This window comes from Schistocerca serialis, chromosome 8 (genome assembly GCF_023864345.2).
Source record: "Schistocerca serialis cubense isolate TAMUIC-IGC-003099 chromosome 8, iqSchSeri2.2, whole genome shotgun sequence".
In the NCBI taxonomy this organism is placed as follows: Eukaryota; Metazoa; Arthropoda; class Insecta; order Orthoptera; family Acrididae; genus Schistocerca; species Schistocerca serialis.
In genome coordinates this window covers 351,570,155-351,586,114 of record NC_064645.1, presented here as the reverse complement: position 1 = coordinate 351,586,114, position 15,960 = coordinate 351,570,155, and the positions used below count along the sequence as shown (strand labels likewise).

Genomic DNA, 15,960 nt, shown 5'->3' with positions numbered 1-15,960 from the left:
TTCTTCGGTGTCCACAGGTGATGGGGCTCGCTCCCAGGACACTTCCTCTTGGCGTCTCTCAGGTCGGAGGCCTGCTACCACAACTCGGACACATGACACAGTCAGTGCACCCCAAGGTCACCCACTCTCTTTCAGTTCGCGATCTTACAGAAGCCTGCTCTCGCGTTGTGCCCTGCCCTCCTCAACCTACGAAAGAGCAGAAGAGGAAACCCAAGTCCCAGGAGAAGGCTCCTCCCTTTTCCCCTCGGATGACAATCTCCCTCACCCCTCCACCCACAACCTTAGTCTGACATCTGTCTTATGGATGTCACCCCATTGTCATTGATCAACGATGATGACCCAGTAGCGTGATTGGTTCCAGCCCGTTCGCCTCCCACTTGGATACCCACTCCATGATTATTCAGTGGAACTGTAATGGATACTACCATCACTTCGGTGCAATCTCTTATTGCCTATTACTCAGCAGCTTCTATTGTTCTCCAGGATTCTCCTCTTACTGATGCTCACTCACCAACCTTTTACGGGTTTCGTGCTTTCTTCCAGAACAGGGTCAGTGCTTTTAGGGCTACTGGCGATGTCTGTGCATTGGTCCATACAGGTATTGTTAGTGCACGGATCCCACTTCATATCATATCGGAAGTGGTTGCTGTATGGTCCCACTTTTTGTGGTCACGGTTTGCAATCGGTGTCTCCCTCCTAACTGCCTTTCTTCAGCAACTCCCACTTTCCCCTCACCCTCCCTTCTTCTTGGGGATTTTAATGCCCATCACCATTTGTGGGGCAGTGCTTCGTCATCTTGTTGGGGGCTCCTCATTGTCCAATTTTTTGTGGACCACGACCTGTGCCTTCTGAAAAATGGTTTCCCTGCTCATTTTAGTGCTACATAAGGCACATTCTTTGCAGTTACGCTTTTGCTCTCTTCTTCTCCCCTACTTCCTTTCTTGTGCTGGTCACCGTACTATGACCTGTGTGGTAGTGACCGCTTTCCAGTGATTCTCTCATTCCCTTCCTGCCTCCCAATGTCCAGATTTCGCCACTGGACTTCCCATTGTGCCAATTGACCTCACAGGTCATTTCTCCACCTTCTTTCTCAGGTTGTATAGATGAAGTCGTCTGTGATGTGTCTGATAAAATAATCCGTGCTGCCAGCATTGCCATTCCTCAATTGAAGTGCCCTGTTCACCGTCGGCCAGTTCTGTGGTGGAGCACGAACGCTTTGCCTCCTCTAGATTTTTCTGTCCTTTCAGGAGGGGCAGTCTCCAGTTGATCATCTGCCACAGTTCAGCAGGCCTTTTCTTAGCACTGCCATCTTATTGCAATTTTCTTCGATATTTGTAAGGCCTACGATACAGTTTGGCGCCATCACATCGTTCTTATGCTCGATGAGTGGAATCTTAGGGCTCCCTCCTGATTTTTATTTCCCAGTTACTCTTTCACTGGTTGTTCAGAGTCCAGGTTGGCTCTGTTCTTAATTCTCCGCAGACCCAGGAGAATGGCATTCTACAGGGTTCTGTATTAAGGTCCTTTTTCTAATCAAAATTAATGGACTTTTGACCTCTGCCAAATCATTGATCACTCTGTTCTGTATGTGGGTGATTTCTGTATTTGGGCTAGCACCCAATTGGAGAGCTCAGCAGAACAGCAGGTCCAGGATGCCAACTGCATGCTTCCATGTGGACATTCACACACATTTATCAAGTAAGTCAAGGATGGTGCATTTCTGTTGGCATACTATGGTTCATCCTGAACCAGAGTTCTACCTCGATGCCCAACACCTGACTGTGGTCCTGCAGTTCTGTTTCTTGGGTTTTCTTTTTGTCAACAAGCTTACTTGTTTGCCCCCATATCAGTCATCTGAAGGTTGGCTGTTCGTGTAAACTCGGTGTTCATTGCTTCTGTGCCCACACCTCTTGGGATGTAGATCATTCAACCCTTCTCTGCCTTTACTGGCTATTAGTTCTGTCCCATCTGGACTACAGTTGTCAAGTTTATAGATTTGCTGCCCCTTCCATGCTGCTCCTCTTGCACCCAGTTCACCATCATGATATCGGTGTAGCATCTAGTGCTTTCCACACCAGCCCTGTTTATAGTCTTCTGGTTGACACTGGGATCGCTCCCCTTTAGATTCAGCTGTCCCAGATCCTGGTTTCCTATGCCACCAGTATCACTCATCCCCTGCTCACTCTTCCTATTCTATTTTTTTTCACAGTTTCGGGCCATTACCCTTCCACAGCCCACTTTCGGGTGGGTTTACCAGTTGGGCTCTGCCTCACTTCTCTCCAACATGACTTCCATCTCCCCTCCTTATCCTCTTCCCCACATTCTTTCCCGACCCCCCCCCCCCCCCTCCTCCCGCCTTGCTTAGTTCCTCGGCCTCGGATTCAGATGGATTTGTTCAGGAACCAGATGCCTCCATTGTTCCAGTGGTAGTTCCATTGTTTCTTCCAGATGCTCTTACAGGAGTTTCAGGATGACGTTCTTTCACACTGATGGCTCTAAATCCGCTGATGATCCTGTGGGATATGTCTTCTATTGGCACAGAAAACCATCTCTTGCCTGCCACGTGTGGGGTGTTGACTGTGGAATTGGTAGCCATCTATTGGGGCCTCTGATTTATTAAACAGTCCTACCTCACCCGAGTTTTGTTAGCCACAAACTCAGTGAGTGGGTTTCAGGCTCTCACTCGGTGTTTTTCTGCCATCCCTGGTCTATGCCATCTGTGACCACCTAGCTAATCGTGATGTTGCTTGTTCAGTTGATTTCCTTTGGGTTCTTGGCCACGTAGGTGTTCCAGGTAATGAAATTGCTGATCATCTGGCCAACATGTCTTTTTGCTCAATCTTGGGCTGACCCTTAGGAGGTCATGCCCCTGTGTAATAAAATTGACACCATAAAGGAGACCACCACCATGTGGCATTCTTCCCTGTGTCCCTCCTGGTGAGTATCTGCCATCTTCGTATTGGCCATATTAGGTTCACCCATTGGTTTTTACTCCGTCACGAGCCCCCTGCCTCTTTTATAGTTGTGGGACTCCGCTCACGGTGATCCATATTTTGCTGGACTGCCCTTGCCTTTCGGCCTTTTGCACTAAATATGCCCTCCCACCTTCTTTGTCTCAGATGTTAGCGAACAATCCTTGCATGGTTAGGCTGTTTTCAGTTTTCTTCATGAAAGTCGTTTGTGCTTTCAGGTATATGTCCTCGAATTTTCCTCTAGCATATTTGAGTCTCTCAGCATAGGCATTGGTTACAGAGTCTTTCGCCATGCCTCCACCCCGGCCAGGTCCCCCCCTTTTTCTCTACTTTTGTCTGATTTATGTGCTCTTTTGTTTCTCCTTTTCTTTTGGCTTCTTCCCCAGGTGTCGTCCCTGTTCTATTGTGATAATGGTATGATGTGGGTGTTGGAACAAGTCTGTGGTGGTACTGGTGCCCTATCGTGCATAGCATTTTTGGGGCACCCCTGCTCTCCCGGTTTCCACCCATCCTGCGCCTCTTCTTTCCTCTTCATGCCGACCTGATGCCCCTTTTCCCTCATTGTTTGTACATTATCCATTTCCTTGACTGGGCTGTGCTGTTTGTGTTGTTCATTCCTTGATTCCTGCCATCCTAGATTGTGGGACCAATGGTCTCACTGTTTGGTTCCCTCCCTAAAACAATCAGTCAACCAACCAACAAACATTTTTCGTCTAGATCACCCTTTATTTTTCCACCTGTTGGATGCGCTTCTCCGCCGTAGTATCGAAGCACAGTTCTACGCACTAACTTATTTTCAGAATTGTCAAATTCTGTCATTCCAGTTTTCATCTATTTTTTTTTTTTTTTCTTGGAAATTCAAAACTGGTGCTCATATCTAGAGATTCTGCTGACGTTACTGCACAAAATTTACATTATTCCTGGCTTCTTCCCTTTCAGCCAGATCAGTAAAAAACTGCAGTACATCTGATGTGACAATTTTATATTGCTTTCAAATGTCTTTTCACCCTTTGCACTCACCAACAGGAGTAGCATTACACATGAGCCCATGCTCCTGCATTTTACTCACTACTGTGAACTGTGCCATGGAAGATTGAAACCACCCATGAACAGATGATATCACACAGAAAAAGAGATCATTCAGCTGGCACTGACCTCGTGCTCTGTTAACAGTGTACGTGTGGCAACAGTCATGAGGCATAGTGCCGGCAGATTCCAGGGAGTGGGTGTGACCTTGAGGTGTCTCAATTTTGCGATGGCCGTAGTAGTATTGTATTAGGAGCAAAAAATTTCTTTGCAAACCTTCAGTGGTTAAATCTGATTTCTTACCATGGATTGTTTCTATACAACTTCTTAGACTTTAATGTTAAGTCTAGCTTAAATTGCTAAAAGATGTAATTGACATTTCCATTGTGTTTCTCTGACAAAAGTTCCATTTATGACTTAATAGAATCCGTTGAAAACAGACAAATATCTAGCATCTGTGACGTTAAAGTGTATAATTGACTTTTCTAACTGTGTTTTTATTGATGATTAATAAAATAATTACATCCTCTTCATTCAGTGATGCTACTCCAGACTGGCCCATAACCTGTCGATAAATTTAGATTTTAGTTGCAACTATCTATTTGGTGATGTTCACAGGAGCACATGTTAACATCTTTACATCCAGCGTGCTTGGACAAGAAACAACTTACTGGGCAAAGAGTAATTACTGTAATGTTACTTTAAAAAAAAAAGATACGTGGAACATACACACGTCAAACCAAGTTTTGCATCACCTCGGTTCCGGAACCTGTGCAGAAAATTGTAATAGAGATCAACATAAACATCATTTCCGCTTTCTTTATTGCTCATGAAAACCACACATTGCATGTTGTACCACCATACAGCGAGACCTTAAGAGGTGGTCGTGCAGATTGCTGTACACACTGGTACCTCTTAATACCCAGTAGCATGTCCTCTTGCACTGATGAATGCCTGTATACGAAGTGGCATACTTTCTACAAGTTCATCAAGGCACTGTTGGTCCAGATTTTCCCACTCCTCAATGGCGATTCGGCATGGATCCCTCAGTCGTTGGTGGGTCACGTCGTCCATAAACAGCCCTTTTAAATCTGTCCCAGGCATGTTCAGTAGGGTTCATGTCTGCAGATCATGTGGCCACTCTAGTCCACTGATGTCGTTATCCTGAAGAAAGTCATTCACAAGATGTGCACAATGGGGGCATGACTTGACGTCCATGAAGATCAGTGCCTCGCCAATATGCTGTTGATATTTTTGCACTATTGGTTGGAGGATGGCATTCATTCCATGACCACCAGCGGCGTACGTCAGCCCCACATAATGCCACCCCAAAACATCAAGAACCTCCACCTCGATGCACACGCTGGATAGTGTGTCTGAGGCGTTCAGCCTGATTGGGTTGTCTCCAAACACGTCTCAGACGATTGTCTGGTTGAAGGCATATGTGACACTCATCAGTGAAGAGAACATGATGCCAATCCTGAGTGGTCCATTCAGCACGTTGTTGGGGGGCCCATCTGTATCGTGCTGCATCGTGTTGTGGTTGCAAAGATGGACCTCGCCATGGATGTCAGGAATGAAGTTGCGCATCATGCAGCCTAGTGTGCACAGTTTGAGTCACAACACAATGTCCTGTGGCTGCACTAAAAGTATTAGTCAACATGGTGGTGTTGCTGTCAGGGTTTCCCCAAGCCATAATCTTTAGGTAGCAGTCATCCACTGCAGTAGTAGCCATTGGGCAGCCTGAGCGAGGCATGTCATCAATAGTTCCTGTCTCTGTATCTCCTCCATGTCCGCACAACATCGCTTTGGTTCACTCAGAGACATCCGCATACATCTCCTTTTGAGAGCCCTTCCTGGCACAAAGTACCAGTACAGATGCGATCAAACTGCGGTATTGACAGACTAGGCGTAGTTGAACTACAGACAACAGGAGCGGTGCACCTCCTTCCTGGTGGAGTGAATGGAACTGATCAGCTGTCAGACCCCCTCTATCTAATACGCGCTGTTCACGCGTGGTTGTTTACATCTTTGGGCGGATTTAGAGACATCTTTGAACAGTCAAAGGGACTGTGTCTGTGATAAAATATCCACAGTCAACATCTGTCTTCAGGAGTTCTGTGAGGGTGATGCAAAACTTTTTTTGATGTGTGTTCATAAAAAAAACTTGCACAACATCCAACAACAAAATGAAGAAAAATAATTAATTCTCAACATGCAAATTGTGTTGGCAATAACGAAAACTAATTAAAATTTTGGCCAAGATTTTTTTTTTTTTTCTACACATTATTTTAAAACATTGAAGTTCGTACATGTGATCATGCTTAACATTGTAAAAAATCAGGTTCTAACCTGATAAATACGGTATGATTAAACATGATACACATTGCCCATTTTAAACTTCTGATGCAACTAGAAGCTTTATATGCAAATGAACATCTTTCCTGATGCACACCCATATATTTGAGGAAGAGGTTATTATTGGAAAATAAAAACACCAACTAGCTGTTGTATAATTGCTTTAACTATCAAAAAAAAAAAAAAAAAACTTACATTTTTACACATTTATACAATGCAGGAAAAAAAATATTCCATGCACATGAAACTATGTGGACAAATTTGGCATATCATTGACACCTGCTTGCTATGTTTGATGGCATGCTTTCACCCACTTGCTTTGGAGAGTTTGTGGTAACAGCTGTTAAAATGTCTTATCACTGGAGTTCCAACCAGTTTGTGATTGCCATTCATTGATGTCTCCCAAACATCATCAATCCCAAGTAACGCATTTGCAACAGCCTTGGGGAAAGCAGTGATACCCATTTTTTGTTTTGTAATTTGAACATACAAAGTATGAGCATTTACAAGAGTAAATGGTAATTAATTGAAACCCCCAGCTGCCGAATCATCACCTTAGTAGGCGTGACTAATGAGTGGATGGGCAAAGCACCTATTAGGAACATTACATATGTACATTGTGGACAGTTGGGAATGTGGGTCTCACGAGAAGCATGCAAGAGATAAGTCCCTGCAGTCGCGCTATTCATCTGTGTCCTCGGTGGCTCAGATGGATAGAGCGTCTGGCATGTAAACAGCAGATCCTGGGTTTGAGTCCCGGTAGGGGCACACATTTTCAGCTGCCCCCACTGAGGTACTGTATGTCAACAACACCTGTCGGCAGCTGAGGGTTTCAATTAATTATCATTTATTCTAGAGAAGCTGCACGGTCATCAATGGCATCTGTTCTTTAAAGAACAGCTACTATTTTCATATACATTTACAAGAGTAGAATTGTATAGTAATTTAAAGGCCACTTTGCGGTACCGCTTCACTGACTTCTTCAAGCATGAGCCATAGGTTTTCTTTTTATCTGAAAGATCAATGAAGCGCTTGACTACATTGTAATCCACAATTGCATTTGGTTTTTTCACTTCACCTCTCCTTGTTTTCACAGCCACAAGCTCAGGTTTGTGTTTGGTTCTCAAAAAAAATTATGTCCCTCTTGTCACAGCACTTTCTAACAACCACCTTTGAATTGCTTTCTGCAATCATTGTTTCCCCCTTCAACTTTTTTGTCATGAAAGTTTTCAGATTCCTCCTCCTCTTTGCACATAGTGTTCCCACCAGATGAGTTCGTTTTTCTAGAAGAATGTGCACCAACTTCATAGAAGTGTAAAAGTTATCTACAAAGAGTGTCCTTTCAGAATTCAAAAGTGAATCCATTAACTCTAAAAAGTTGCTGTTGTTAAGTCTATAGCATAATTTATTTTCCACAATACACTTTAACTTTCCAAGTATATTCACCTACAGCACACACTTTGTATAAAGTCACTCCATATTGAAAACAGTTTTCCAGGAATGTACTGGTGAAATCGTAACCTTCCACGAAATCGAACCATTGTTTCATCGATACAAACAGCTTCAAGTGGAATGAAAGCTTCCTGGAATTTTGTGTTCAGAGAATTCACAAGCTTCCTAATTTTGGACACCTTGTTATGTTCATCTCTGTTTTGTCGCAAAAATGTATGCAACTGAGGAACAAATCAAACATATTTCAGGACGTGATAGAAGACACCTGGTTTTTTGTAAAGCGGATTCTGGCCCCCCAGAATCCTCCAGTCTTGGTTTATGATCAAGCCCCATCACAACATAAGCCCCATAAATTTCCTCAAATTATCAACACTGATATTACTCCATAAAGTCAGTCTGGATGATGGTGATAATGTTCATGCAGCTATTCCACTAACAATCTTTCGCTCAGCATAACGGTTTGTTTCATTCACTATGAAATTGCACATTTCTTCACCAAGAAAAAAAAATTTGTAGACATCAATGGGATGACTATTTGCAGGTAGATTGTCCAAAAGTGCATTGTTTATTCCACAGCTACCAGAGAAAAAAAGTTGAGGTTTCCCTTTACATCAAACCACTTTATTCATGAAGTAGGGAACCCATCAGCACGAGAGATATCTTCAGGTAACGTCTCACTTTCACGGTTTTTGTCAGTGGAAGATGAAACTTTGTTTGCACCATTTATAGACGTATTATTCGTAACTTGCATATGTACCTTCTGTTTCTTCAGAGGAATTATATCATCTTCACTACTACTCTCGATCAAGGAATGAGCACAGTAATCTGGGTCGGAATCGCTACCACTTTCAAACAGTGATTCACCTGATAAACTCGATTCCTCCAACCATTTTCGGATTCTGTCCTCATTTGAATCCTTTTTTCACCATACATCCACAAAATCTTACTGAAAACAAGCACTACTCACGCCACATCTGTAAACAAAATTTCAGTGCCAGCAAGGAACATGTATTGATGCTACATCGTAAACGGGTAACAATTGCCTGTCAGCCATTGCTGCCACTACAAAACCAACACCACAGTACTTCTCCCACTGGCCGGTATTATTCGACGCCCATTTGATTCCAACGCAGGTGTGATCGTGTATGCACCACAGGGAAATATTCTCAAACCCTCGCATGATCAAATATGATGGACATGGCGAAAATGGAAAAATTAATGTGCGTCAAATATGATGCACATGGTGTTGAAGTGCTAATAGCAAGTTAACTTCGAGGTATACTCAGAAATAAGAAATAGATATGAGTCAGTTTTATTGTGATTGTCTTTAACAATTATGAATTATCAAATTATAACTAGACACATTATTACTTTTCCAGTTACATTACCAATATTTGTGGCTTGGCTTTTTTTTAGTGTCAGCATTATTGTAGCCAAGATAGACACAAAGCCCACGCCCACAACAGTAGTGGGAGTTTATATGCTAACTGGCTCTGCAGATGATGAAGAGATTGAAGAAATATATTATGAAATAAAAGAAATATTCGGATAGTTAAGAGGGACTGGAATTCAATAGTAGGAAAAGAAAGGGAAGGAAAAATAGTATGTGAATGTGGACTATGGGAAAGGAATGAAAGAGGAAGCTGCCTGTTGGAATTTTGCACAGAGAGTAATTTAATAATAGCTAACATTTGGTTTAAGAATCTTGAAAGGAGGTTATATACGTGGAAGGAACCTGGAAACATTGGCAGGTTTCAGACTGATTATGTGGTACTCATCATCTCAGCCTTTTCCCATGTCATGTGGGGTTGGCGTTGCTTTGCTGGATCCTTCTTTTCCATAAATGCCTATTTAGTGTTTCTTCTCTGAGCCACCATTTCTCCTGTAGGTCCCCTGCTATCTTGTCTTTCCATCTCAGTTTCAGTCTTCCTCTTCTCCTTAAGCCATCAATTTCTAGGTCTTAAAACTCTTCTCCCCACATAGTACTCCCCTCTTCTCTGCACATGTCCATACCTTCTTAGCCTACTTTCTTGGATCTTCTTCCCTATGGGCCCCACTTTCACTGTTCCCCTGATGTACTCATTCCTGAGCATATCCTTTCGTGTCACCCCACTCGTCCACCTTAACATTCTCATTTCTGCCACTTCCATCTTCTTCTCTTGGGCTTTGGTAATGGGTAAGTTTCTGCACTATACAGCATCACAAGCATCACCACAGACCTGTAAAGCTTTCCTTTCATTCTGCAGCTAACCTTCTTATCACACAGTACTCCACTCAGTTTCCTCCAGTTCATTCATCCACTATTTATCCTGTGCTGTATTTCGGCCTACAGTCCTCCATCACTTTACATGTAAGAGCCTAGGTATTTAAATTTCTTGACCAGCGTCAGTTGTTCTCCTTGCAGGTTAATATATTGATCTTTGGCATCCTTTGTACACATATACTCTGTTTTCACCCTGCAAATCCTCCTTCCCCTTCCCCCTTCCCCTTCCCCTTTCCTCTAGAGATTTTCTCCACTGTTCAAGCTTTTCTTGAAGTGCCTCCCAAGTGGGTTCACAGATTACTACATCATCGGCAAACATCATGCTCAGAGGTGCCTCTTTTTTTCACATCTTTGACTAGTACATCCATGACAAGGTCAAAGAGATATGGGCTGAGAGCAGATCTCTGATGTAGTCCTACTTTCATTGGAAAGCCCTTGTGGCACCTGCACTGCTCCTGACTTGTGTCATTGCACCTTCATACATGTCATCTACCACCCTGAAATATTTTTCTGGCAGGCATTTACTTCTCAGACACATCCATATCTCTTGCCTCGGCACTCTGTCATGTGCCTTCTCAAGATCGATAAAGACCATATGCAGTTCGACTTGTACTTCTCTGTGCCTCTCCATCAGTTGCCTTAGTGTAAATATTGCGTCGGTTGTTCCTCTTCCCAGCATAAATCCAAACTGTTCTTCACATACTTCAGTTTCTAGACGCAACCTCTTTTCAATTATTCTTTCCGAGATCTTCCTTGTGTGGGACATCAGTTTTATCCCTCTATAATTGCCACAGTTTGGGATATCCCCTTTCCCCTTATATATGGAAACCAGTATACTGCTTCTCCACGCATGCAGCATTTTTTCTCCTTTCCAGATCTTCTGCGATAGATCCCAGAGAAAATCAGTTCCCTGTTCTCCCAGACTTTTCCATGCTTCTATTGGGATTTGGTGTGCCCCTCTTGATTTTCTTTATCGTGTGTTCAACTTCTGTCCTACTTATACTGTGGGTCATTCCTTCATTCATATCTCCATCCTCATTCTTCTCTCCTACATTTTCCTCATTCAATAGCCTTTCAAAGTACTCCCACCACCTATTCCGGATTTTCTCAAGGTCGTGTAATACTATACCTGATTCATTCTTTATCTGCCTTATTGGTATTATGTCCTTGGTCGCCTTATCTCGTGCTTTGGCAACCTCTAGGAGTTTCCTGTCTTCTATCCAGCGGTTCATACACCTCTTCCATTGCCTCAGCCTTTGCTTTTGCCAATGCTCTTTTTGCAGTTGTGTAGGCTTCCTTGTCGTCCTGTTATGCCCCCCCCCCCCCCCCCTCCAGTTGCTGGCTGCTGGCGGAGTTTTTGTTTATATGGTAGTAACTCAGAGATTTCAGAATCAAATTTAAATTGTAAGAAATTTCTAGGGCAGATGTGGACTCTGACCACAATTTATTGCTCATGAACTTTCGATTAAAACTGAAGAAACTGCAAAAAGGCAGGAATTTAAGTTGGAACCTGGATTAACTGAAACAACTAGGGGTTGCAGAAAGTTTCAGAGTGAGCATTAGGGAACGATTGACAAGAATAGGGGAAAGGAATACAGTGGAAGACAAATGGGTAGCTTTGAGAGATGAAATAATGAAGGCAGCAGTGGATCAAATAGGTGAAAAGACGGGGAGCTAGTAGAAATCCTTGGGTAACACAAGAGGTACTGAATTTCATGGATGAAAGAAGAAAATACAAAAATGTAGTAAATGAAGCAGTGAAAGAGACTACAAATGTTCGAAAAATTACATTAACTGAATCTTCTGCCCATTCTTGGTAGAACAACATTATAATAAATAAAAACCCCTAGTTTGCCTTTGTTCTACGGTATTACTTTTGTTGTGTCAACTAGTTTTCAGCTTACAAGGCCATCTTCAGACATTACTTTGCTTTTTTTCTACAGTATTACTTTCATTGTGTTAACCGGTTTTTGGCTTAAAAGCCCTTTTTCAGACACCTGAAGATGGCTTTGTGAGCTGAAAACCAGTAAACACAATAAAAGTAATACTGTAGAACAAAAGCAAAGGAGCACTTTTCATTTATTTGGTGAATGAGATTGATAGAAAGTGCAAAATTGCTAAGCAGGAATGGCTTGAGGACAAATGTAAGGATTTAGAAGTATACATTACTAGGGGAAAGGATAGATGCTGCCTACAGGAAAAAAGAGAACGACCTGTACAAATACAAGAGCTTAGATGGAAAACAAGTCCTAAGCAAAGAAGGAAGTGGAAAGGTGAAAGGAGTATATAGAGGGTCTGTACAAAGGAGATGTGCTTCAGGGCAATATTATAGAAACAGAAGAAGGCATATATGAAGATGAGATGGGAAATATGATACTGTGTGAATAATTTGATAGACCCCTGGGAGACCTAAGTCGAAACAAGACCTTGGGAGAAGACAGCATTCCATTAAAATTACCGACAGCCTTGGGAGGGCCAGCTATGATAGAACTCTTCCATCTGCTGAGCAAGATGTATGAGATAGGGGAAATACACTCAAACTTCAAGAAGAATTTGATGATCCCAATTTCAAAGACAGTAGGTGCTGAAAGGTGTGAATATTACCAAACTAGCAGTTTAACAAGTAATGGTTGTAAAATACTAACACAGATTCTTTACAGGAGTATAGAAAAACTGATAGAATCCTATCTCATGGAAGATTAGTTTGTATTCCAGAGAAATGTAGAAAAATGCAAGGCCTATGACTTGTCATAGGAGATAGGTGAAGGAAAGACATACCTACTTTTGTAGCATTTGTAGACTTGGAGAAAGCCTTTGACAATGTTGACTGGAGCACTCGCTTTGAAATTCTGAAGGTGGCAGGAGTAAAATACATAGAGTAAAAGGCTATTTACAATTTATACAGAAATCATATGGCTGTTATAAGTCGATGGGAATGGAAGGGAAGTAGGGAGTGAGACAGGGTAGCAGCCTATCCCCAATGTTATTCAGTCTGTATATCGAGTGAGCAGTAAAGGAAACAAAAGAAAGTTTCATGTTTAGGAGTTTGAGTTCAATGAGGAGAAATAAAAAGCTTTAAGGTTTGCCAATGACATTGTAATTCAGTCAGAGACAGAAAATGACTTACAAGAGTAGTTGAACAGAATGGACAGTGTCTTGAAACAAGGATGTAAGATGAACATCAACAAAAACAAAACAAGGATAGTGGAATGTAGCCGAATTAAATCAGGTGATGCTGAGGGCATTAGATTAAGAAATGAGACACTTAAAGCACTAGAAGAGTTTTGCTATTTGGGCAGCAAAATAACTGATGATGGTTGAAGTAGAGAGAATATAAAATGTAGACTAGCAATGGCAAGGAAAGAAATTTGTTAACATTGAGTATAGATTTAAGCAGCAGGAAGTATTTTCTTGAAAGTATTTGTGTGGAGTGTAGCCCTGTACAGAAGTGAAACATGGACAATAAATAGTTTAGACAAGACAAGAATAGAAACTTTTTAAATGTGATCCTACAGAAGAATGCTGAAGAACAGATGGGTAAATCATGTAACTAATGAGGTGGTACTGAAAAGAATTGGGGAGAAAATAAATTTGTGGCACACCCTGACTAGAAGAATGGATCGGTTGGTACGACACATTCTGCGAGATCAAGGAATGACCAATTTAGTACTTCGTGGAGGGGGGGGGGGGGGGTATAAAAATCATAGAGGGAGACCAAGAGGTGAATACAGTAAACAGATCCAGAAGGATGTAGCTTGCATTAGTTACTCAGAGATGAAGAGGACTGCACAGGAAGAGTAGCATGGAGTGCTGCATCAAACCTGTCTTCAGACTAAAGACCACAACAACAGTGTCTCTGTTCTCACTTTGAGAGTGAGTTACAAAATACTGGAAATCTGACAGTATTTCTATGACTAACAAACATAGGTTCCATAAAATGATAATTATGTATGCATATAGTATAATGAATCAATAGTTACAATCAGGGCCAGTAGGCCCAAGTGACAAGCCATTGCTTGGGATGCTAAAGGTATCAGAATTGTAAGATATCTTACAGGACGTATCACAGTTTGTAGTGGTTGAGGTGCCAAGTTGAAAGGGACGACAAGTGCAAGATTAGTATACAGTGTGTCACAGTTAGTAGTAAAAACTGACAGATGATGGTGTACGAGGGAAAAGGGTGGTAGGAGGGCGTGTTAAATAATAAGTCACTTGTGTGGGGAAAATGTCCTTGAAAATGGCCCTTCTTACAATGATTGAAACATAAAAATTGCAATAATAAGCATTGACGTGCCTTTTAAAAGCTAGATCAGCTTGTTTACTAAAGAGTGTAGCACATATTTCACTTAGCTCACCTTATTCCGTTGTATTGCAATTTGCATCTTTCCTAATTTTTCTCACACACTCCTTCAGCTTTTCTCTACGTCTGGCACCTACGTCTGTATTCTGCAAGCCATAGTACGATATGTGGCAAAAAGTATTTTTTGCACAAGTATTATAAGTTCAATTAAAATTTTAGATGTGTAACACGTTCAACATTAACTTTCTTCAATTACTCAATATGATTATTGTTTTGAGGATATGTTTATTTGTATTTGTTTTCTTGTTCTAGTGTAAATAATGTGCACCTGAAGTTGGTAAAGTGTTTTTTTGATACAATGTGTGCACTAAGATCCCTATGCCCATTGCCATTGCCACCCATTTTCGAATTTTTTAGTTTATGTGTTAGATAATAGCTGACATAAAATATTTCAAATTAAGACTATATTTTTTTATTTGCTAAGCCTGAGTAATGAGTATCAACAAAATTACAAACATTTTTTTCTTTTCCAGAGTCAACAGGAAATTTGTTTATGAACAGATAGAAATTGAAGGCACTGACATTGTCATAAAAAACAAATTTAAATGAAAAGTAAACTTCGGCTGCCTTCTTTTGTGAAGAAGTTTTACAATCTGCGTGCATGGAAATGTGCTTTCAGGTTTTAAAATTTGTGTTATTTACAGAAAGTGTCTGTGAAGTTAAATTGTTTTTTATCATTACGGAATGGTTTACCTTTTATTGAAATGAGGAACTTCATTCTCATAAAAGGAATAGGCAATTGAATTGTGTGATCGTTTGTTTTGTGAAGTAATGTATACAGGAATTGAATATTCTTACAGAATTAATATATCAAAGTATGACTGAAATACTGTGACATCTTATATGCTATTGGTTTGTACAGCAGAATCTAAGTTGGAGATGTCAATTCCAATATTGATGTGAACAAATAAATATGTAACTCTAATCTGCACCTTCTTATTTTTACCCGTATTATCGTACTTCATTTGTATATTTACTTGGTCCTAAATAGATCTATTCCTTATTGCAGTGGCTGTAGTTTAATAATTAACTATTTCGTCCACTCATTGTGTGAGGGCTCGCTTGCATATATCATACAGGTAATCATACTGTAGCTGCAACCACATTGAAGGGATATCTGTGAGGAGGCCAGACTAACAAGGTTTCTGAAGAGGATCGGCAACCTTTTCAGGGCAACATGCTGGATGATTGAGTAATCTTGCCCTGCAATACTGAATCAGAGCATGAAATGTGGGAGCCCCTAATTGGGTGGGTAGGGTAAGTAAGTTACAAATCAGAAATGGAACTTTAGCGGGGATTGGTAGTATATGGCACATAAACAAGTCTTCTGTACAGGTGACTTCTCATCCGAAGTCTGTTAAGAAATAATAAAAATATTGATTCAAATTATGCGGCCTACACGTTCGGAGCAGTAAATGGTGATGAAAGGAGCAGAACTTCGAAAAAGCCCGGAATAAAATTTTCAGTGCGATGGGGAATTCCCAAAGTCTTTTTAAAATTATTAACTGAATAAGTCTGAAATTCTCAGT

General features: G+C 41.3%; 1 protein-coding gene across 1 annotated transcript in view; it reads left to right on the top strand.

Annotated features, from left to right (window-relative positions):
• The window catches only part of LOC126416616 (ARL14 effector protein), a 72,974-nt gene extending 57,618 nt beyond the window's left edge, over positions 1-15,356 (top strand). Inside the window, exon 4 of the mRNA XM_050084371.1 lies at positions 14,905-15,356. Coding sequence (XP_049940328.1) covers positions 14,905-14,980 — 76 coding nt within the window. The 3' untranslated portion in view covers positions 14,981-15,356. The remainder of the gene's footprint in view (positions 1-14,904) is intronic.
• Positions 15,357-15,960: the final 604 nt, after the last annotated feature.